The sequence below is a fragment of the Caloenas nicobarica genome, chromosome 1 (genome assembly GCF_036013445.1).
Source record: "Caloenas nicobarica isolate bCalNic1 chromosome 1, bCalNic1.hap1, whole genome shotgun sequence".
Taxonomy (NCBI): domain Eukaryota; kingdom Metazoa; phylum Chordata; class Aves; order Columbiformes; family Columbidae; genus Caloenas; species Caloenas nicobarica.
In genome coordinates this window covers 109226920-109252166 of record NC_088245.1, presented here as the reverse complement: position 1 = coordinate 109252166, position 25247 = coordinate 109226920, and the positions used below count along the sequence as shown (strand labels likewise).

General features: G+C 37.0%; 1 protein-coding gene across 4 annotated transcripts in view; it reads right to left on the bottom strand.

The window, feature by feature from the left end:
- CNKSR2 (connector enhancer of kinase suppressor of Ras 2) overlaps positions 1-25247 on the bottom strand; it is a 216759-nt gene that overhangs the window by 79269 nt on the left and 112243 nt on the right. For 3 of the 4 annotated variants that reach the window (XM_065634105.1, XM_065634123.1, XM_065634113.1), the window contains exons 9-13: positions 21356-21502; positions 11262-11395; positions 7205-7416; positions 3255-3344; positions 1426-1640 (exon numbers count right to left, since the gene is read on the bottom strand). In XM_065634105.1, coding sequence (XP_065490177.1) covers positions 1426-1640; positions 3255-3344; positions 7205-7416; positions 11262-11395; positions 21356-21502 — 798 coding nt within the window. The remainder of the gene's footprint in view (positions 1-1425; positions 1641-3254; positions 3345-7204; positions 7417-11261; positions 11396-21355; positions 21503-25247) is intronic. The other variant, XM_065634096.1, reaches the window with a different exon arrangement.

Here is a 25247-nt window from a genome sequence, read left to right as displayed (position 1 = left end):
ATTACACAAATAACTCTTGTAGTTTGTTCTGTAAATATTTGACTTCGAGGGCTCTTGCACTGATTAGAGTCCTTCTAGGAAAGGCTGTAGACATTACAAGGAGGACAGTTTGGGGACACTTGCAATCTCCTTTGCTTTATTTATTAAGGAAACACTATATATCAGTCTGCCTTTGCAAATGGAAATCTTCTTACTCAGATTTCCAACTCACAAAAAGAGTGTAAAATTGAAGATGGAAATAATAATGCAAGAAAAAATGTTTATCATCATACCTAAATTACTACAAATCAAAAAGAAAGAGAATAGCAGTTCTTGCATCCAGGGATCTCATTTACTTAAAATACAACCCAAGCACTTTCTTTTAATACTAAAAGACATGTTCTCTGAAATTTGTCAGACTCATCTATACACTGCAGCACACTACAGAGTTTTAGAAGCCAGTGGACCAAGAACTCAGAGAGTGCAAAAGGATATAAAGGCTCCATTCGTTTCAATTGATCTACACCATTTATAACACGATAGTCCTTAGTGACATTTTACAACAGGAAGCCCAGTTACTTGTCTCTTACAGGTTCAGTGAAGCTCCACCTGCCAGTTTCTCAAAGCAGACATCCTGATGAGCCCACACTGCTGTCTCCCTTAAGCACTGGCAATCTAAACTACATACTCTTTGTTAGTACATGAAGATAATTTCAATTATTTCTAGTGTTTTGCTGTAGAGCTACTGTGTGTATATTCCTGTACAACGACATATTTTACTGAGACCTAAAATGTAAATACTTTTATGGGGTGAAGGTGATACCACATCCAAAATATGTTGTGATCTCCTATTTTTTTGACACTTTTAAAAACTACCAAGTTACTGCAATTTTCCTGTTACGTCCTATTCAGCAGAATCTCTTCCGTCACAATCACTTGAGTTATTGAGGGCTACATGTTAAAAGCAGATACACGCATTAGGGCTCCCCTTACCTCAAAGGAAAAACAAACGCCTCCCACAAGTTTTCCTGCCATTATCAGGCCTCTCAAGTACCTGTAGTAACGGAGTTGTCTGATAACACTTAGCACATTGCAGTGACATAGATGCTGGAATGAAGGTTTCTAGCCAGTCTAGAAACCACTGCTTCTTCCCTTTCCATCAGCAGCAAGCAAGACAAGGCAGAGATACCACACTCCATTTCAAACACGACATCTCTTGAGTTAAAGGAGATAAATCACTGGCATCTATTCCACATTTGTAACAGCAAAATAAGGAATTCTCAAATATTTATTCAGGACCTAGTTGCAGCCAGAGGACTAGTTGTAGTCAGAGGACTAGGAATCGGTGCAACAGCAGTAGTCCAAAAAAGGTTTCGACGCCCCTATAAAAACAACAGTCACCACAAGCATAGAGCAACCACTTTTGTTAATGTTGTTTTTACTCACATGGTACAAAGCAGTCTCTGGTCCAGGTGTGCCCATGACTTCTTGTCTCAATGAGTCCATCTGTAAACTAGGCAAGAGCGAGTAATGACTAGGGCTACTACTCTTGTCTCCTTTCTTTTTGGACTTTTTCCCAGTATCCTTTTTGCTGTTCCTTTGAAACATGTAGTCTTCTTGACCTATTTTCTCATTGCTCATATAGCGAAGCAATGAATTTTCTGTGGAAAGAAAAGTAGTGCAAAACATCACTGTGAATTGTTGTATGTATGTTAATCCCTCTTCCAAAACATATAATATTCTTGCTAAGATCTACTGTCAATTTTAAGTCTTCAAGACTATTTCATTAACAAAACTAATTTGTTTCTTTGGTCTAGACATAATAAAATCCCAATCTTTTTGTAGGGAAAATTCATGATTCTTGCCATTTTCTGCTATCTTTGACAATAAAAGGAACAGAATATTAAGGAACCCCCACATCAATAAATTTTGTCTTGAATTTTTCAAAAAATGAACAATGGCACACTTATGATTACATCTGTAATATTTTCTTTAAACAAGATCGCAATGAATACAAATGATTGTGGTGCCATACATTTAAAAGTAATTTGTTTTGAACATTCGAGATCATTCACTGTATCATCCATCCTTTCCCTGAATACTCTTCCAGCATCTGACAGCTTGTAACTGAGGGACATCCTGAGCCAGAAGCAATGTTTGTGAATTTAGGAAACCTTAGCAGATTTGTCTTTCACAAACTTGTCTGGTCTTTCCTTGTATTAATGTGAACTTTTAGTATTTGCAGCCTCCTGTGGCTACGGGTTCCTTAGCTTGAACCCAAACTGCATGAGGAGCCAGCTCTTTTTCTTTCTAACCAGCACTCAACCAAGATCTTTGATGTTTCTCAGGTCTTTTTTCAGAAAAGCAGTGACAAATCGATCTCCTTACTTCATCCCACACAAAATTTTATAAAATTTTCTTATGTCCTGCCTACATTCTCTCAAACTGATGATGGCCAACCTACTGAATTGAACCTGTTTTAAAAGCCACTCCACATGTATGATAATTTTTCTTGTTCCCTGAGCCTTCTTCAATGGAGATGGAGAGGCCAGAACTGCACAAATACCCATCATGAGCAAGAACTTACACACCACCATTTCTTGCTTTGTCCTGTATTCTTTTCCTAATAATTCCCAACAGTGTTTCCTTTTCAGATCCCTACCCGACATTTAGTTAATGTTTTAATGGACATATCTATCATTAATGTAACATCTTCTTGGCGATAATAGCCATCTCAGAGGTTATCATTTTGTTTGTTAAGGTACGTATCTGAGCCTCACAAACCAGAATTATGACGAACTTATTCTTGATGATTTTGAGGTAGGTGCCATCCAGCTCTGGAATGTTTCCATCCAAAAAGAACTCACAAAGACAGAGAAATATAATACATAATTCTCATTTAAGCGTGACAATTTATATCAATAATAACCATACATTTGTCCTCTAGTATTACAAAAACTTAAGGCCAGATTCAAAATGGGCTGGATAATACAGCTGAATCAATGAAATGCCAATATCGAGTTAAGCCAAACTGCAGGGCTTGCAGTCTTGATTTCTTTTGCCTGGATGGGCAACTTCCTCAATCCCAATACAGCCTCTGCAAAAAATTATACATAACAAAAAAGTATGCAAAAAAGTATACATAACGAAGGAACCCAAAAGAGGTTCACAGAAATACGTATTTAAGCAAGCAGCAAAATGAGGTTGAAATATGTCACTCAAAGCATGATAAAACCCATAATGCCTTTTATAGGATGTATGTTCACATCACTTACCTCTCCTACTATCTCTTTTTATTTTATTGGGGTCTTCATAATCCCCCACCCAGTTATATTCTACTGGCATAGAAATAGGTCTTAGTTTCCCTGGAAACAGAGGAAAAAATTGAGATCATGCACCATAAGGCAGCATTAAACTAACATTCTTCGGAAGAAAGAACAAATTATGTGCTAAGCTGCTATTCTACAGGCTTGTTCATGAGAAAGGATCCAGCATCACCTCTGAACAAGGGGTTAAGACAGGAATCCTGTTTTCTTTGGCAGACAAGAAGCAGCTAAGTATTTAATGGATTTTAAGTTTAGAAAATAAATCCAGTGTCCTACAAAATCATCAGTGGACTGATGTTTGAGACTGACGGATGCATTCAAATCACTTTAGTTTTCACTGAACAATATCTGTCATTCTGGAAGCCCCTGGCACATGCATGGAGAGAACTGTTTTAAAGCATATGTGAACTGTTGGTAACAGAAACATCCACATTGCTAAAGTACCTTCACAAATAGCATCTTTGCTGGTGGGCTTAAAAGATCCATCAATGACTAAGAAAGGAAGCAGAAAACCTCTACATGCAATTTCTTGTGTAGCATTTCATTCACAGAAAGCAAAGTACATTACTAATGGTAAATTCAATTTGATTCCAACCAACATGAGACAGAAAAGCTCAAGACTTATATATTTTAAATTTTAATTTGGAAGCTGCTGAATTGATTTTTCAAAATGCTGTGAACTATGATTTCTGCTTGAGGATGCCACAAATATAGTTGGAAACTCAGTGAAAGCCTGTTATGCAACTTAGTAGGGTTACTTAAAGTGGTCTGAAGTTTTTAGCAAGTTAAATAGTATATTGAAACAAAACAGAGCAGCACGGCATATGGCACAATATCTAGTAGACTCAAACCAAATGTTTTCACAACAAGGTGAGCCCTCGCTCTTTTTTTGAATTGATCTACTGGTCATACAACACATAAGTAGGGAAATAATTTATTTTTAAAAGTAGCATAGCTTAAAGTATAAACTTAATTATTTACTTTAATTAAAGTATAAACTTAATTATTTTAGTAGAAAACCCCTGCATAAAGGTGGTCGATCTTACTCCACATTTTTGAGGTTAAATCCACGATACACTGAAAAAGAAAGACATGTTTATAATGAAAACAAATATTTGAACATGTCTATCTACCTGTTGAAGTATGGTGTCCATGGAAAATACACCAACACCACGCGGGCAGCATAATTGTAAAAGGTTTTATTGTCTTTTTAAAAAATTGACAAAAAATGGGATATGTTCTGTACAGACCACAGGATCAAGTTGCAAATACACCATTGCTCAGGAAATACAGCACATATATTTAATGTCTTATTTGTAATTTATTTTACTATTTATGGACACATATTTAGGTCTGATTGAAGCCAGTAAGATTTAGAGCACAGAGTTAAAAAGTCATTTCCTGCATGGGGATGTATTTGGCTCACGTCTGCTTGATCAGAAGTAACTTTCAACTGTTACTTTTTTCTAGAAACACAACTTTCTCTTCTTTGTGAGGCTGAACTCACAGTATCTTATTGAAAGGACCTGCACACTTAAGAAGACACAAAAGCTACAAAATCATGTCAAGTCTGATTGCTATCAAAAGTGATAGCCATAACAAATTTTCTACAAAAGCTCTGGCTGTTTGAAGTGCATGTTTTTTGTATCTGGCAGTAAAACTGCAATGACCAAATTCATTTCTGTCCTTAAACTCATTTCATTTCCCTGCTACCTCTGCTAATCTCCTTCTTGTTAACTCCCATAGATTCCCTAAATCTGTTTTCCCTGGTGACTACACTCAGGAAAATGTCGTCCTTGAGATATCTGAACAGAAGCTTTCTGAGGCCAATTAGCAACAATTATACAACAGCTGGAACCCAGTAAGAGCCTGAAAGAGAAATCTCATTGTTAACATTTTCAAAAAATGTCAAAAGATTCCAATAAAGAAATTATGGAGGGCCCTATTAACCTCTTGCGAAGCAAGACTGAGAAATATATATATAAAAATTTAACACCACCACATAATTAATGATGAGTATATGTTGAAAACAATTATTTCTCTAGGCCTTGGAATTCTGTTTGACCTTCTTTAATGGGTCACCATAAGCCAGACGAATGTTATTGTCATTTTCTAGATTTCTGTGAAATCCTAAGGTTATGTCTAGCCACAAATCTTATGCTAACAAATGCCATGTGGGAAACTTTAATGCTGAAATGGTAATATTTTTAGAAAATACACTTACATGAAAATGGACTCTATGGTGTGAAATCATTAAAAAAGAAGTGAGATCAAAAGTGAAAGGCTATATAACAAATGTGTTAAATAATTCCTGATTTTCAGCGCAGTCTTTGATCCAGGTATTTATACTCTTTCTGCTAATTGAAAAAAAAAAGCTATCCTGCAACAAAATAATGGATTCAGCAGTCCTTGAAGAAGAAACATGTTCTTTTTCACTCTAGACTACTAGTATTAAAATTTAACATCTAGAACAGAGTGTACATTTCTATTAATGGAACTGACTCCATCCACCAATTGTAATAGTTGAAATACAAGGGTAATAAAATAGATATATCCACTTTGAAAATTTAGAAGTTATTTTGTACACTATGGGCATGGTTAGAAAACACCTGAAAACACTTCAAAAACAAAAGGGTACTGAGGATTTTGCAGCAGGATTGCTTAGAAAGGGTGCATTTTATGAACATGCATTCTTTAATATTACATAAACACATTGCTCCAGGTCCTGAGGATACTTTACACAGCTCAGGCTCAATTTATATCAAGGTTCCCAGGTAATTTTGGAGCTTGGCTGCATGATGTACCAAATCTACACTTCCTCATAAATGAAGTCTGTCTTCTTCTACCATGTCAGGATTACTATAAAAACTCCAACATACAACTTGTGCCCAGTTTAAAAATTGAAATAACATAGCAAGTAGGGTGAAAAAATATTCAAGTGTGTACTCAGCTAACACCATAGCAGTCCAAATATATTTTTTTTAACATGAGATTTTATCTTCATTTACTTCTATATCCTAACAATTCTGCAACTGCATGACTTGATACTTGGCAACAGAAAACCAGTTCTCCCAGTCCAAAGCTGAAACAAGTTACAATACTAGCTAAAGTTCCAACAGATTCAAAGGGAAAATAATCTGTAGCATAAAGGTTTGAGGAGAAAAACTCTCACCAGAAATTGTTTCTGAGTTCTCACCCTAAATAAGAGAAAATCCAAGATGAGGAAGTAACATGAATACATGTGTCTTTTTACATGCAAAATGCTTTCTTAGACAACATATAACCTCAAATAAAGAGGAATTGCTATATACAGGAAGCCATCACTTCCTGTATAGGAAGTCACAGGAGGTTAACAGAGTATTACAAAAAAAGCATACTATCATCAGTCATACGTTGTTTCTGGCACTGAAGAAAAATTAAAGAGTTTTAGAGAGCAGTGCAAGCATGAAAGTTCCTGGTAAATCTGAAGTGGGTTTCATCTTCAAATGTATTATACTTGCGTAAATTTTTCTAATGCTGAATTCCTAAACCTATGCAAATCTTGCCCTTATACTGGGAGTACAATTCTATCCTGTATTTTCAGTATGGGGTTCTGCCACTTTTTTCTGGTAAAACGATACTGAAACATAACCTGGAAAAGTAAGCTGGTAACAAAATTCTAGAACTTCGATTCGGAAAAATAATCAATACAAAACTGGACTCACCCTCCCTTTCACAGTAAGCAATTCATTTTTCCTGCACAGAATTAGCTCTTAGGTTGAAATTGGACTAAAACAGTACAGAATTCTTAGCAGAATCAATGATCACCAAAAGTATTTGCATGCTTAAATACAAAAGAAGATGCACGAAAATTCTAAAATCAACAAATAGTGATTATCCTTATGAGACCAATGCCGTACCATATGTCGGTGTGCTCTCTCTCCTTCCAGGACCACTTGTTCTTCCTTTCTCATATTCATAGCAGTATAAAACTGCATCTTCTTCAACAACATTAAAGCGTTTCCGATATTCCTGGTCAAGAAATGAGTTTGGCGATTCGGATCCTGTATGAACGGGCTTGCCCACTATATGTCTGCCAACATCATCACATGGTAGATTTCCCTTTTCATCCCTTTAGTAAATAGGAGAAATTTTTAATATATTGGGATAAGACTTTGTTTGTTTGTTTGTTTGTTTAACTGTGAATATTTCAATAAACATGGGAATATGTCAGTATTTCATAAGCAGGAAATAGATGACAACGACCAACACCAGGATCACATATTGCATATGCATATGTATGTGCCAGTTATCTCACACATCTCTGCTTATTCACTTCCTTTACAGACTGTATCTGTCGTATAGATTTCTCTTCAAAAGAATCATCTTGAAAGAAAGCTGACATGCAGCTACTCTTTTTCTCTTGTTTCTTTTTTTGAATCTACCTAGCATTTCGTGATTTAGGGTAAAGAAATATTGACCTTCATTTTTATATTTGCATTTTTAAATGTGTCAGACAGTTTTAAGACATAGCTATATGGCAAGCACAGACAAATTCAATCTTGTTCCTTACAAACTAACTCCAGAGCGAGAATAACCAGGGACCAATGATATACAGGCATTTGACATAGTCTTGCACAAGCCAACGCAGGCCTAGAAGTTGTATAGGTACATCCACACAGTACGAAACAGGGTGTGTAGCACCTGATCATGACCTGCTATCCCAAGACAGCAATGCACTGCAAGGAATACACTTTGCAGTTTGTGTAGAGATCCCGAAGGTGATTGCTTTTTGCTTCCCCACACCCCCATCCCACTCTCTGAAAATGCACACTACCAAAAGGCATCCAACAAGAGAGCAAACTGCATGTGGGGAAGGAGCCCTCTCCTTGCGTTAGATGAAGCAGGGCTCTGCAAACCTGCTGGCAGGACTGTGCCTGGAGATGGCTGCAAAAGACGGTAATTTCTGGGCAACAAAATGCATGTGAGGCAGCCAAGAGAGAAGCTGGGGCCTCATGCCTTCATTAGAGAGCTTCTGCCTCTCTGGACCACCATGTGAGTGCCAAGCTGGCCAGTTCTGACCCACACTTCACTTGGCACCTTGAGACTCTATCTGAGGATGAAGCAAAACCCCCTCATGGGATCCAGACAGCCACAGAGGATGAGGAAGGGCCATCTTGCCTTGGCTGCGACACCACAAGGCCCCACTGCCCACTATGCTCCCTTTGTCAGGCTGCTTTCCCAGAGCAGGGATGGTGTTGGCTTAGTGACATGAGCTCATCTCCATTCAGGGAAAGGCTTTCTGTGGTAACAGTGCTGGGGAATCCCAGCAGATAACACGATGGAGAGTGATGTGAAACAGCGAGATGCTAATCCGTGATGCGGCTACTTCAGATTAGAGACTGGCGCAAGGAAGCCTCCACCATAAGGAGGACAGCCTGGGGTGGAGGGAGTTTTACTGCGAGCGTGGAGAGAAGGGTAGATGCCACCAGGCGAACACCCTTTGGCAAAGCTCTCTGGAGATGAGGACTTCAGTTCTCACCCTCAAATGCCTTCAACAAATTTGAGCAGGCAGTAACTTTGGACCAGCACTTCTAAGTAACTGGCACACGGAAAGTGTCCGTCCCTCTTTCTCATTCCATCCGTGTTAAATTATGTCAGCAGCTGTACTATCTGTGGGTATCGCCATCAAGGCGGCATCGTTTCAAGGCTTTACACTTTATATCAACATATCAAGGCTTTTATTCCATTCCAGTAACAAAAGGAGGTTTGGTTGGTTTGGTCGTTTTTTCCTTGGAACTGCAACAACAAACTGAGAAACAGATGCTGAACTGTTTGATAATACCCCAAATAAAGACGTGCTTAAACAAAGTTAATCATGGGCAAAAAAACCTGATAAAATGCCAAAACAGATTATTCAGAAACACTGTGCCCTATGTGACAGGTTTATGAAATGTAGTCCATTAGGATTAAGCTGATTAAAAAAAAAAATGTACCTAGCTTAATCTCTCTGTAAGATTACAGCTTGTACTAATATGTATTTTAAGATTTAATCAGAATTGGTCCAAACTACTGCATTATCTTAATGATTTAAGAAATGTTACTAATAAATAATCAAAATGCATTTTGAAAATCTCAGTTTCTAGATTAGAACTCAAAAACTGCTTAGAAGCAAATATTCACTAAAAATATGTAAAAAAAGGATGCATTTCTTATCAAATAAAAGCATTTTTGTGGTGGTAAGCATGATCAGCAGCATTACAAAGGCACTACTTCTTTTAGGATAGTACAGTTTCAGCTTCAGGAGCAACAGGGCTTTACCATGTAACCATTGCATTCAAAGAGAAACCAAAGACCACATTTTTCTTAGGGTTTCATTTTACAGCTTCTTTATATTAATGGGTTAGAATTACATACTTGATTTTTTCTGTGGATTTTCTGAAAATCATGTCCTTAAAATATTTACATAGACACATCAACATTCTGTTATCAGAGAGATAAAAGACACATTCAATCCCTATGAACAATTTGAGTATTGTGACTGACAATGTCTTTATTTAATTAGAAGAAAAAAAAATCAGTGAACTAGAGTGTTTGTCTGTTTGTCTCTTTATCACTCTGTGGCAGATACTAGAGTAATTGTGTTAGCAACTTCAACAGCATGGTACCTGTCACATTTGAAACAAAATGGCAATTTTTTTTTCAAGAAATAAAAACCAAGCCAGGTGACAGACAAGGCAGGGATGAAGAAGGAACTTGGGACTCAGCTTATGGCTTCACAAAAGGCTTGTGACATCATCTACAGCATGAAGTGGAAGGTCACTCTTTTGCCCTGGAAGGTTTTTCATTTCTCTGAAGAGTAAGAATTTATCATAGAATCACAGCTTCTGCTCCCCACTAGGCAATTTAATTTGCCCTATACCTCGCTATCAGATAACCCCCAGGAAAGTCTTGTCAGTATCAGGCCATATGTCTTATTAATTGGCTAGAAGAGTTACTGCTAAGGAAGAAAAACTCAGGTAAAAGAAAACTCAGGTACAAGAAAGGACGGGCTGTCCTTACGACCTTTCCAAGAAAGTTAACTAAAAGAAAAGCAAGAAGGAATTTAAAAGCACATTAACTGGACATATGATAGCCTGCATCTAAGAATCCGGAAGCTTTAGAAAAAACTGATTCCTCTCAAATACATTCCTAGACCTATGGGTGGCTACTGCCATACGTATTTATAGGCCGTAATTCTCTCAGAATTGTAGGAAAGCAACAGCTGTGTACATTATGGAATTATACTGAATCATTTGAGGTCGTGTGAGGGTAGGATGATGAATCTGCAAGGAGGATCTGCCGCTTTTCTGGCTCAGCAACCCCAGAGACCTGGGAGAGATGAAAATGTCAGTTCCAGGTAGCAGGTCAGAGTAGCAGATATATTTACAGGGAAAAGTGTGGGCACTGCAGGATCTAACAGGGTGGCCACACTAAAACGTGATCCTGAAATCTCCTCTACCACTATCAAATCAAATATATCTAAAAAGAAATAATATGGCAGAACAAAACAATGCTCTTGATGTTGAAGTTGAAAGTTTCTTGCTTTTAGCTCAGCCTCCCCTGTTGTATCATGATTATTAGTCAAGGGGACAGATAAGAACTCTTTTCCTAGCTATAGATTCAGAGTTTCAGATAATTTTTGCTCTTCTGAGATAAGACAGGATTATTACAAACAATAGATTATTCCATATTTGAGAAAATAGGGTACTGAACCTTCTTTTCTAAAGGCTACTGGTTGTTTTGCAGACAAGGCACTGATTCAGACCATTGTGGGTCTGATTCAGCATATCTATCCTTAATAACCGGTTCAACTGCAAAGTGAAGTATTATCAGCCTAATCCTGCAGGGCAGGATGACAAATAGGTAGGAACAGAATGGTCAGTTACTTTATAAGTATTTTTGACAGTGAGTTGTACCTGAAATGATCTTTTTTACCTTGGAACATAAGGTTCTGCGGGAGGAGGGGGTATGTAGAGATCCTGAAGCGCAGAGCTGTCTCTTTTTGTAGGTGTGCTGATAGTGCTGGATGGCGTAGCAACACTGCTTGTTGGACTTCTAGGAATAAGAGGCTGGTTCAAAAGAGAGAGAGAAACAATCATGATTATCCTTATATATTATACATTTCTATCTGAAAAAGCTATATTCTATAGTTCAGAAAGTTAAAGAAATAATTAACAGTTCTAAAGTTTTGTGTGCTTTTAAACTGACAGAAAAAATATTCATGCTGTGGAGACAGATCTACATATGGACATGTATTGTGCTTATAAAATTGACTCCTCTGATTACATCCTTTTCCCTTTTGCACAGTCAGGTTACAGTCAATGCCCATAAAAACAGTAATCAGTAGAGCCACTGGTGAAATATTAATGAGCAAGTAACATACACAATCCAGTGAATTCCTTAATTAAACTAACATTGTAATGAAAAAGTCCAGTGTTTACAGTAAAAGGTGCATAAGTAGGCATTAAATTGAATGTCATCTCCCCCCATCTGCTCTACACCCTAAAAATTAACTGTAAAAGCTTCAGTTTATGTCTGCAGATGCTGTAAAATCAGGTGCTGCATCTTCAGAGAATATGCACTAAGAGACAGAATAAACTGGAGATTATTATTATTCTTCACTCCCCTGGGCATACCTCTCACAAAGTAACATTTACTCACAGGTAGATAAATTTTATCCTCACAGAACAACTATGCTTTCTAGCTATCATCCCAGTCCACCACAGGGTGTTTCAAAAAGATGGACCCAAAATGCCTTGTGCTGTGATTTCAAATCGGGTCCACCTTTTTGAAACACCCTGTCAAATCCCTCCTCTAAATCAAAACTCTCTCTCTCATGATTTAGGCACCTCTTTTTCTTCCTTGACTTTACTATCTTGGCTAGCTAAATAATGACCAACCATTTGAAGACTTTATCAAATCACTGTTGGGCTGGAAATTATAGCAATGTTTTCTAACAGTCTCTATACAAATGCAGAAGAATGAAATGAGAAGCAAACTTAGATTGCTTTAGTCTACCTAATAATATGTCTCTGTCTAATAACAGAAGTCTTACGTTGCCTGGCTTGTATGACAGTGAAAGTCAAGCAGAAGAAAAAGAAAAATGGCAAAATTGCAAGTACAACAGTATCTTCATAAACCCTAAAATTAATCTAATATTAAACAAATGCTGAGTTTTGCTTTGAAACCGTTCTTTCCCCTCCATCTTACTGGAAGTCAACACCTTGAAGAAAGAAGTGTTGGGATTAAAGAGAGTTCATCATACCTATAATTTCTGACCTAAATAACTACTGGAGGACACAAACATGTCACATTGTATTTACAGCAGAGAAGTTCTAAATACTGGTTGAACGGGGGTGTAGAAAGATCCTTCTGCCAGCACTAGTAAGAATACTTTATGACAGACCAACAGGGCATTCCTGTGCAGAAAAATCAGTCCTCATTTTCTAGATATTAATCTTGACACTGTAGCATTATGACTACACTGGAGAAAATCCCAAGAGTTCAACAGCAGGAACTTTTTCAAAATGTTGGCCTTTCATAAGCTAGTAATGAGCCATTTGAATTTATCCTTATCAAGCAAAGCCCCCACTATTGTGTTACTTTTTTTCAATCTGCGTGTAAGAATCATGCATGCCACCTAGAAAACCTCAGACATCCTTTAGCCAGCTACTGCCATGGTTTAGGAATAGAGCTGTGTTAGATGTATTATAATTTATCTCAAACATAATAAAATGTGTGCCTAAGTTTTTCTTGTTAAAACTTTGCAAGTCTACCTTTAGAGCCACAGCTACAAAATGACAGAAATTTTCTGAATGTTAGGAATCCATCTCCTGTAAATGGTGATACTGAAAATACTTTCCTTGTTCATTAGAGTAGCCAATACATGAGTATTCTGTAGCCAGGCCAATGAAAGACTGCCAGTATTTACAGAAAGAGAGGGAGAAACACACACACACAAAACCAGACAGGTAAAAGACTTTACAACCACTGAAAACAGGAAGACAGAAGTCTGCAAAAAGAAGACTAAAGTTGGTGGCAAAACTGTGTAAAAACAAAAACCAAACCAACAAAAATAACCAAAAAACAAACCTAAAAAAAAAAAAAATCTTTCAGAGAAACAAAAATCTTACCCTTTAAATTTTCATCTGTGACACTGTAGCCATAGATGCTCTTGAACCACTTACAAATGCAACATTGGTTATTTCCTCTTTGATACCTTGCACTTTTATGACAAGAAAAATTTGTGTGTTGCTGAGTAGCTTGTAGAATTACTTCTCATTCTAAGCCAAAATAATTTTGTGACCTAGACCCTGTTTACATTTGTTAAGCCCAGGCTGTTGTTGTTCATGGCTCATACTGGCAGGAGCACTGAGGACGACAAGCTGGGTAGATGGATTTGCTCTTCTTCACTTTAAGGAAGAAGACAGCCCTTTACCTTTACCTGTCTACTGGGTAACTGCACACTTCACCAATCCCTGATAATGCACGGCCCACTGGAGGTCAGTGTGTCCTCCAGAACAGTTTGCTGGAAGATGCTGGAAATAGTGAAGTTTGTGCATCTTTGGCAAATGCATATTTTGGTTCATCTTTTGGATAGGCAAGGTGGTTAAAACAGTGAATGCAATAGGAAGAAATAGCATTCAGTCTACTACAGTAAAACACAACTTATTCAGCTACCTGAAGGTAAAACATTTCTCTCAAACTGTTCTGATGTCAGATAGGAGGATACTTTCAGAGGTGGAATTACAGCATAATTGGTGAGAGTCTAAATGACTGAAGTATCTCAAAGGATGGCAATGTGGGTAGATCCTCCCAGGGTACCCAGAACTCTCAAGGGGTAGGAACCATAATACAATCTAGAACAAGAGGAAGCGCAATCCTGTAGGATTGTCCCAAAACATGCTAGGGATGTCTCATATCTTTTCCATATTTGGGTCATATTGCCAAAGTCAACTCTCCAGGTTATTTCCACAAAAACAGAAAAGCTGTGTAACTGGGAAAAAAAAAAAAAAAAGAGAAATCCGAATTTAAAAATGGGTCACCACTTTTTTTTTTAAATATATTTATCATCACCAGATAAATCAGCAAGCTCTTTTAAAATAACTGCTACATGGTAAAAGCATTCAAATGGTCTCTCCTGTCCGTAGCTCTAAACATTAAGAACATTGCTGTAACCACCACATTGCGCTACAGGAGTTCAGCTTTCATTTTATAAGGAATTAAAAGTCTTAAGGCCCTCCTGGTTGAAAAGAGAGCCTTCAGAACATGACCTGCAGACATGGTGCATCTACATGGCATTTTGCATTGCAATTTAGAGGGAACTCAACTGTTCAGTTCGCGTCAATCTGTGCACCTGCAAGTAAGTCAGCTCATGTAGCTCTCTGGTTCAATAGCAGCCATTCAGTGGACTATATGCAGCACATCGAACAGAAAAAAAACCCATGGAACTCCATTCACGTATCTCTGAATTGGATGTGTTGGAGATCAGTGTTATCACTGAGTTAATTCTCTTCCAAGCACTAGAGCTTTTTCTTGCTGCAGTCCCTTTTGGTAGGCTGGCTAGGCCAAGTGGGATTGCTGAAACAGCAATAAAACTAAAAGGTTTTCAGGTCCGAAGAGTTAAATACTTGAGCCATGCGAATAGCCTGACACAGAAAGTTTAGAAGTTACATATTAAAACTGTAATAGCCTCAGAAATGTCCCACAGAGGACCCTGCATCAATGTTAACCCAGAAAGACAGACACAAAATCCATACTTCAATTTTGGAGTACTATTTCTCAAACATTTTGGATGCACCATCTTCCTTCAGGATCTTTAGTCTTTATGGACCCTTTCTCAAATTGTCAGTTGGCCAAGGAACAGATAACCAACCATCTTTACTTACACCAGCCATGTTTCCCCAGCACAAGAAAGTAAGAAGTCCCTATAAGGACTGAGGTGTAGACACTCTCCTCCAGGAGCTGCTCTGCCTCTGGGTAGCTCTGCCCTGAGGTCCCAGCCTCCCTATTGCTGCTTTCCCCATCCTCAATCCTGAAGGAACTGCAAGGGTGCCCTCCAGTAAGTCAGCATATTATTTTTGCTTTTTTTCTCTCTAAACAATGAATGTGATTAATATTTAATACATACCATCTAAAATTCTTTTTAATGTTTTTTTAGAACTCTTTGAATCTTTCATTAACTCCCTTGGAAGCTCCAATTTACAGTTTGAGAAACATCGCTCCAGAAAAAGACATACAATTTTTAAAAACATAAGCAAAACCAATACAAAATGTCATTATACAGTATTTGCATCAGTAAACAGATTTTCCTGCAAGTATATATTTCATATTGGACCAAGGTTATGACAATTTATTGAACAGAATGTTTCCAATAAAATAAACTTTTTGTAAGACCAAGCATGAAGTAATGAAATACTGTAACTAATTCATACTCTGTATGCAAACCTAGTCAGAATCCATTTCAACAGTTCTGCAAAGAATGCCCAGTTCCCTTGTAGTCAAAAGACAACAAAGCAACTGAAGGGCCAACAAGTTAGTATTTTATTCAAATTTAATGATTAAAAAATGTAAGGCCACAAATTCTGATCATAAATGATTAAAACAGAATATAACATTGTCTCTAGATGAAGGAAGGAGGCAATATAAACAAGTAAGGAAAAATATCAAATAAAATTAATAAAAGCATTTTCTCTCAAACAAGGAATGTTGTTTTTGCTGTTGCTTCTTAGGAGGTTAAAACACTGAATAGATCATAGTCGAGAAATGATGCATATCTAATCCAAAATAAAGTCTGTTTAAAAAATTACAGATACTGAGGTCTTGGTGATTTTGTAACAGTAGAATTTAATCACATACAAAACAAGTACAGCGAACTATTTCAAATATACAAAAGGTGACATTTAAATAAGATTGGTAATGGGGTGACAGAGCGTTTAATGGGGTCCAGAAGGTTTTCTTCCAAGTCAACACACAAGATACGGCTGGCAAGTGGACCTGTCCAGAACCTCACTGATAGCAGTAAGAGCCTTTTCATTGATACCGGCTAAGCACAGTCCAAATTCGCTGAAGCATGGCCACGTGTTGCTTTATACTATAAAGAAACTCGACGAACAGTCTTCTGCACCGTATTCAAAGTCCAGTTTCTTTTGACTAATTAACAAAGCATTTTCCAGAAGGCAAAGGAGGACTTTGCAGCTAGTTTCTTGCTAGCATGATGATAGCGACTTACATAAGATTTCATACGCTCCAAGAATCTTCTCTAGCAAACCTTCCTCCCTTGTTCAAACAGCACTTCGGGGACCCTCCCTTTGAAACCTCTCCAAAATAACACAAAGTGGGAAGGAGAAATAAAACAGACAATCTAGAGTCAAGGATGTTTATTTAAGTTCGGTTTTGAACCAGACAAAAAACAGGGGAGTTCAAAGATAATTCTGTTACCGCTATGTCAGGTAAGAAAAATTTTTAAAAGTGAAAGGTTAAACTTCTTTGGGTTGTTCACCACATTCAGTAGCAGTCAGAAATACAAACATCACAATCTGAAATACCATTCCAGGCTTTTGCACAATGGATCAGAGTATCAGAAAAGGTAACTGAAAGGCAAATTTAGTAAGATTTGTTTTGCAGGCATAACATCTTAATATTTATGGTACAATGCCATATTAATGAATACCTTCAATTTCAAAGACAACTGCAAAATTCCCTAAGGCCACAGCTGCCTAATTCAAATGTTATAAAAGCAATAACAAAAAATGCAGGCTGAAAAATCCCTTGATTTCACGAATTTTGACATGATTCCAGAATGTGTCAAGGGAAAACTTTGATTATCTGCAAGAAGTTGGATACTGATGGGTATTAAAACAGACAATCATCAAGCGACTGAAAACGAAACAAAAAAACAGCAGTTCCTTTAATCAGGATACGAGGGAAAAAACAAATGATGTTTTTCTTTCTGTACTGCTTGACCTTAGAGCTGGAATTAATGCATTTGTAAATACAAATTCATTATGTAATGGTGCGTGGTATAGCCATAGGCTAATTGTATTATTTTACTGTACATCAATATCAGTTTCAGGACTGCTACACAGGATGCCTAGTTCTTCTTTGTTTCTCTTAACCTTTCATATTTATTCTAAGGATATTTGTGAAAGAATGAATATTCTGCATTTCTGCTAAAAGTAAAAACAAACAAACAAAAACAACAACAAACTCTCCATCTCCCCCCCCCCCCCAAAAAAAAAAGAAAAAAAGAAAAAAAAAAAGAAAAAAAACCCCCAAAACAACACCAAAACAACCCAAAGAATTAGACTGCATTTGACTGGTAATGCATGGCAAGACTGTGATGTGAAGGCAGAGCTGTTCAAAGTAAACTACTGAACATCCTAAGAAGTATTTATGCCAACTAGTACCCCGTTAATATCTGAATGATCTAAAAGCATTTTCCACACTCAGAGAACATGAAGGTTCGGCTGGCATATGGCTAATCTAGGTCACTAACAGGGGACACAAAGCTCTTAAACATTTCATTATCAGAATGCATAATATCATTACCAGGATGCCCTGTCACTCACACATCAAAACCCTTGACACACTGGCAGTACCTGTGCACTGCCTGAACTGGAAGACTCATCTAGTACTTGCTCAGCTTACAGGCACACTTAGTAGCTCTCCATTAAGTCTCATTTTTCATGTAGTTGCAAATGGCAAACTTCATGTTCTTACATACAACTATTGACTAAACAAGCAGAATGCAATTTACCCATAATACCTCAATATTATTCACTTTCAGCTAGAATTAAGTTTTGAAGGGTCTCAATTAAAACATCCAAAGTAAATATCAACGTAAATGATTTTCTTAATTCACTGAAGTATTTACCGTCTACATTTGCTGTAGCAGCTGTTCAACATGTTCACTGGTGGGTTGTACTCAAAAACTCAGTCTCTGCTTTTGTGTCAGCCTCCTTACATGACAGCAAACTTCCACCTTCCCACCTCACTTATTGCAACTTGATTAGGATGTGACACCTTGTTTTTCCTCTGTTCATTCCATTTGCAGAACCAAAAAACCGACAGTAGCCCGTTTGCAGATCCTAATTCCCATTTTATCAGAATTTCATCCCCATATCTTATTCTGAAGTCTTTTTAATATTTTGTTCATATTTTGTACTTTAATATAATTACTACTGAGTCATAATTTCCTTATAGCTTGTGTCTATTGAATAATACATATGGTTCAATTAACTTAGCTCTAGGATGACAGCACAGTTATAACATTCTCAATTATTTCATGACATCCTGATATAGGGAAATTTCCCCTGCTTCCAAAGGTGATAGAAGTACTGCTTTTCCTTATTTTTTCCTATCACTTTCACCTTCTCCTCTCACACTATCTCCCGAGCTTTTATTAAATAGCAGCCTCACATGAATCAGGAACATAAGAAATTTCAGAACAGCCATAAGGCAAATTGCAATTACAAAATTTATGGGTTTTATGAAGTTTTTTTCAGAAAGTTTTGAAGTTAATTCTGTTAAAAAACCCGTAATTTCTTCATATTTTTGATGGCCATAAAATTACACTACACTCTGATTGCTCTCGCTGCTTGTTATTAATCAAACATACAGTGCCAATTTCACACTTTGGCTACATTTAAACTTTAACATCAGTTGACATTAACATCTGTTCACCTCTGATCTGCATAAATTAACAACAGAAATCTCCACATTATGCAGCTTCTGAAGTTTGTGTTCACCCTGGAGCTTTTTTGACACTTAGTCTACTTAAGAAAATTGTTGTTTCTTGGACTAAAATAATAAATTACAACAGACACACACATGCACACTGCACACCTAAGTGTTGACTGAGGTTCTGGCCTTTTCCTGGTGTCATGTTTGATAAAATCAGAATAACATCATTGGGATATCAGAATTATATTTCTAACTTCTAACAGTATCTCTATTTATACTCATATTAACCTTAAAAACACTCATATTTTCTATGCTATGAGCAAAAAAACCCCACACCAAAACTAATACTTGCATTACCCAAATCCCCAAACCTGTAAGATTACAGAAAACCTCTGTATAGGGTCAGTCTCATCTAATACAGATAATTCACATTTGTGCTGGCTGTCCGGACCCCCTTTAGCATCAAAGGCAGAGAAAGAGGCATGAGTAGGGTTCCAATTCACCTCATCCTAAGGTAGATCAATCTGAAATAGGCCAAAATGAATGATCCAGTAACTGTTCTGTACATCCAGTGGCCAAAGGGAGTAAAAATGAGAAACCTGAATGATATGTAGATACATATATAGTAGACATCTAAAGTTAGGTCAGTTGAATAACACCCTAGTGTCTGTATTGGACTAAGGATGCTGAGATGGAAGTCAGAGCCAAATAAAACACTAAAAGATGACTGGATTTTTGCTTCTGGAAGCGAGTGTGGCATTTCAAGCAGGCTCAAAAGTCCGGCTCATGACTGCATTCACTGTAAAAGGACCACAGGAATTCTCACTTCCCTACTGGAATTAGTTTAAATGGTGGCAATTAGTTTCTATCCAATTTCTTCCCACCCTTTTGGAGTAGCCCGCCTTGAATTAATTGCTTATTTGCTATTGTCTGCATCAATGGCTCATGTCAGAAACTTCTGTTGTGGGGTCTTCAGTTTAGTTATTCTAGCGGCAAATGATAAAGTGAAGCAAAAAGGAATATTTTGAATGACCCAACTCACCCAAAGAATTACCAAAGTCACCCAAAGAGGATTTAGACTGACAGTATTTCACCCCATTTAAAGCAATGATGTGCATTTTTCATTCAAATTTATATTCTCACTAAAGCTATAATAAAAGTGCAGCCTTCAAGTATGGCCATTCATACACTCATACCATGCAAAAAGATCTGCAATTTTACATTCAGACGCTAATAAGATAATTTTGGTTTAAAGTTTTTTTGTCACATGCCTAATCCTTCATATCTGAAAGACCAAGACACCTCAATCATTTAAAAACTCATTCAGTTTCAAAGACGATGCATTTAACCATTATACAATAATTTATATATATGTATATATACATATTTGAAATAAATTCTTCATTAGTTCTTTTTACAAAACTCTTAATATTTTAAACGGCAAAGACCACAGCTATTGGTAGCGGCATTTCTATATTTAATTCCCATTTGCCCAGACTTTCCAGAAGCCTTTTCTCTCTCAAATGTACTTAATTTTAAATTAGACTTTTTATTGTGATAATAAAAATGTCCCAAGGAATGCATTCTTTATGCAAAAAAAAGAAAAATCCTAAACATTGTTCTATCTGAATTGAACTAAAAAAGGGATTATTTGTCAGGTCCATCTGTTGGTTACATGCTTTCATCAGTTTGAACATAACTTTTATTCCCTAGAGTAATACATGACAGTGACATTTTATCCCAGAGTGAAACACGCAAAAGCTTTAATTAAACCATTCCATGGTTTTCAGCACATTTCAGGCTTACTAAAATTAAAGGCCCAACAGGATGCTACATCTCCTTAAGCACAAGGGTTCATTCTCAAGGACAACTTTGGCATCCATGCAGCTTTATTTACATGAGGAAATTTTGATGGTCGAATGGTTTATTGAATAAATCACCGTATAAATTTTCCTGTGATTCCATAATTGATCAAACTGAGAACTCAAGATCTTTTCCTCCTCGCTTTCTTTGAGGTTATACTGCACTGAGAGCTTAACAATAAGTCAAACTAAAATTTATCAGTTTCTGAAATATGCTTGTTTCCCTTTGGCTAGAAAAGTTATCTGGGACTACTTTTTTGCATTGTAAAACACTGGGATGATTACTTCTTTGAAAAGTTCTAATAACAGGTTTAATTTCATTTGAGCCTATGAGAACAAACTGCAGAGAAATCATTTCAGAAACAATTTTTCAAAGTATACAAGAGTAAATCCATATGCTGCTGAGATGAAGCATAATAAAGCATCATTGAGATAATCTATAGTTAAAATGATGGTGTATGACTTATGATTAAGCTTCATTACCTGCAGAGCAAGGGGCTTCCATCTCATATTTTTCAGTAAAGCTGGTGCTGAGGTAAGCATGCTCTGAGGTCGCTTTTTCAAAGTTAAGATAACACCACTCGGATCCTCTCGTAGTGCATTCACCAAATTTTTCAACTGCCACCCCACCTGGTAACCAGTAAAATCATCACAATAAAATTGAGGTACAGTATTCAATATGTAATGTTCCCTTTTTAAATAAGATCAGTAAAATAACATAATAGGAGTGTGTATATAAATATTAAAGGAGATTAACTCTAGAAATGTCAAAAATAAATTACTGCACATAAATCACGTCAACTAAATAATTATTATAATGCATTAAGATGGATATGCATCATTTCAGGTTTTAGAATTAATAAACTACTGTTACTCCACTACAAATGCACAATTAAATTTCAAAGTGTTTTCAAAATTAGCTCTGGTACATAGACTTTAGAGACTAGAAAGTTAAAAAGCCCTGGATTCTGCACCAACTGTTCAGTTCAAAACTGACCATTTTGTACTCCGTGGTGACTATTTAAAGTCCACTAACCACATGTAGTCATACTACTTCTACTCTTAGCAGCTTATGCAAGCACAAAACAGTTCAGGAAAATCTTCTACTCTTCACACTGCTAACAATGGTATAAAATAAAAAAATTAGAATCACAAGGCCTTTTAAAAAAAATAGTACTTCTTTCATCATTATTTCAGAAACAAATACAGTAAATCAATGACAGAAATGTAGTCTAACCACTACTTATTAGCCCAAAGTAAAATTTTCCTAATTGAATTACAGCATTTTGAAATAGTCCAAAATTAAGAACTTGACTAACATGGAAAGCAACAAGTCCTTCTTTATAAACACAGGATAGAACTTTCTGAATAATTTACTTTGCATTTTTGAAACAAGTACTTCAAATATTATAACAGTACAACTCATGACGATGATTTTCAGTCTAAATAATGCCTGGTTTTAGGTATCTATCTTGAAATGCTTTAAGATATTCAATCCCTGCCTTTTCAAGCTTGGTACGTAGAGTGGCAATACACAGAATCATACATCCATCGAAAATCTTGGCCTATAGTCTTAGAAAGTGACTATTTCTGTAAACTTGTCAGCTCTCCTACTTTCTTCTCTCTCTTCCCACCCCCCAAACAAACACGTAAGTTTTTCTGATATTTAAAAGATCACGGTTACAAATATTTTCCTTCCTTCACACCTTGTACAAGAACGATGTTAAGAAGAAAATTATCCAAATGAGAAGTGAAATTCTTACTGACAGAACATCTAGAACTCTGAAGTGAAAAGGTAACATCATTGTAAAAACTTTATATCATGTCATGTCAACGTATTTGGAAAAAAGCCAAATAGACAACGTGAACAAAGAGACTGCAGATGTTCCTTATCATTGATAAAGTGCAATATGACACAAATATGTATTTGTTAGCTATGTTTAAGCAAGGTAATCACACATTGGTTGTTGCTACTTATTTTTTATCTTCTTTTCTATTACACCAAAATTCACTTTGTTTGCTTAATATCACTTATTTTAAGAGCTGATACTCCCATATGAGCATGCCACTTAAGCCAACACTAACACTTACCAGTAACCCTGAATCACAGACATGGTTCAAACCTCACCATTATTCCTCAGGTACTGTGAACCTCCCTGTCCTGTGTTCGCTGCAGTAAAGTTCATTATATCCAGGATGCACTTCCATAGTAATATTATTGTGACTAAAGAAACAGGGTGTTGACAATATGCACCTTTCTGCGATATTTTCCAGCTTCCATAGAAGACTTCCAAGCATGCTGGAACTCTTTCCAGTCCAGGGCAGTAGGCATATGGCTATTATACTTCAAATAAAATGAAACATGAACATAATCAACTTCATCTCAACTCCCACATCCTGATGAAGTCTCCATAATGTTTCAACAATATCTAAACCAAGTCTCTGTAAGTCCAAGCTTTATCTCTTAATACTATGATTTTATAAAAAAATACCTTCCTACTTAAAACAGTTTTCCTACTCTGAGGGATTCCCACCACGGCTTAGAAACAATTTATTCCCCATTGTTCCATAATGTCGCTTTGGGCATACACAAGGTTTCATTTGCTACCCAAAAGAAGGAATTAAAGGCCTACAGTTCATGTAAGGTATCTCTGTATGTAAGTTATTGTACCCTTTAATTTCCTAATGTAACAACTAAAACCAGATTTCTGGAGAGGAATCCTTCTGTTGAATAAAGCAGCACAGGGAGCCTTGAGGAGATCATGAAGTGGCCCCAGTTACAGAGTCAGGATGTAAAATTCTTGCCATTTAGGTTGGTAGGATGCTGCGTGTGAAAGCTGTGCTTTAAAGCCATCTGTTTCTCACTGAAATAGCCAGATGAATATAAATAAAGTGTATGTGGGGGGTAGTTGGTTATGCTAGCAGTTTTTAAATGATTTTAAATGCACTTTCATACTTTGCAGAGATCATCTGTATCATGTATTTCAACTACATCTTACATTGCAATAAATGGAAGATTATCTAGTCTCTTTATGAGAGTTAGGGGGATTAAAGAAAAAAAATCACTTCAAAGCACTAAATCTGATGTATTTGATTTAGAAGTTCATGAATATAAACAATTTAAATTAATTCTTCACAGGAAAATTTTAAGTTTACTATACATTTCAAATTGAGTTCATGCTCTGCTTTTACTTAGTTTCCTGACAGAAGTTTTCTATCTGGTTCTGAAGTCCTTGGTCACTTCTCATCTTTTGAAAAGAAACTACTAAATTGGCCTAAGAGGAGCAAGTCACATAAGAGGTTGTCGACAATAAATTGAAGGAAATTGATGTCCATGTAGGAGGCATGCTTTTCAGTTCACACATAGTTAGATCCCATCAAAATTCATATTGACACAGACTAAACAGAAGCCATCTTATTTGAGGAGGTCAAGTTGGAAAGAGGAAAGGCAGCAAATATTGCTGGAACTGAAAACTGTTTTCCAGAAACCCAATTCAGTGACAGTTTCTTTTAAGTGTGACTTGAATTTATTCTCTCTAATCTCTCCTCAAGATCTTCCACTTTCTCATTACCACCACAGTTAGCAACTCTCAGCTTCTAACCATGAAGCTTCTGGGCAAAACTTTCAAAGCCCCTACTGTGGTGTAGCCCCTACTGTATCCTTTATCCTCCCATGTACTGCAAAAATGGACAGTAATAAGGAAGTTTTATTATTGGTTTGAAAATTCAATAGATAAGTAGATTAGCAGAGCGCTTTGCTTACATTAAAACGACCTGAGCAATTATCTTTTAAATCAGTGCACTATACTGAGCAGGTACCCATTTTTAAGGACCACATAAGTTACTGTTGCTTGCTTTAAAACAAATTTACATTGTTAAACCAACTGCCATTTACAGGCTGTAGTCAGGAGAAGTTTCTGTGGTGGCAGCCTAAGCCCAGTGTTGGGTTTTGCTGCACAGAGCCTGAATCACTCCCGGCTGCCAGTGCAGCTCATCGCCAAGCACAGGGAGGGCCGAGGGCAGAGAAGGTACAGCCTGCGGGTCAGGCACTGCACACAAGCACAATCCAGCCGGTCCCTGGGTAATACTGGGAGCCCTGGTTGGGGGGAAGCGTGCCCACTGCATGGGTGCAGGCCTGGGCACCCCAAGGAGCACCTTGTGGAAAGGTGGAGCTTGGAGCAGGACAGGTCACAGGGGTTTTTTGATGAGGAAGGAGGAGAAGGAATATGGGGTCAAGGAGCAGCAAGGCAAGTTACGGCTTGCAAAGACCGGGGAACTAGGGGAAGAAGGAGAGGAGAGTGAGGAATCCCCACAGGGGTGCTCTGAGAGGTCGTGCTGAGCTGTTTCTGCCAAGAAGATTACAGCATCTTTGCTG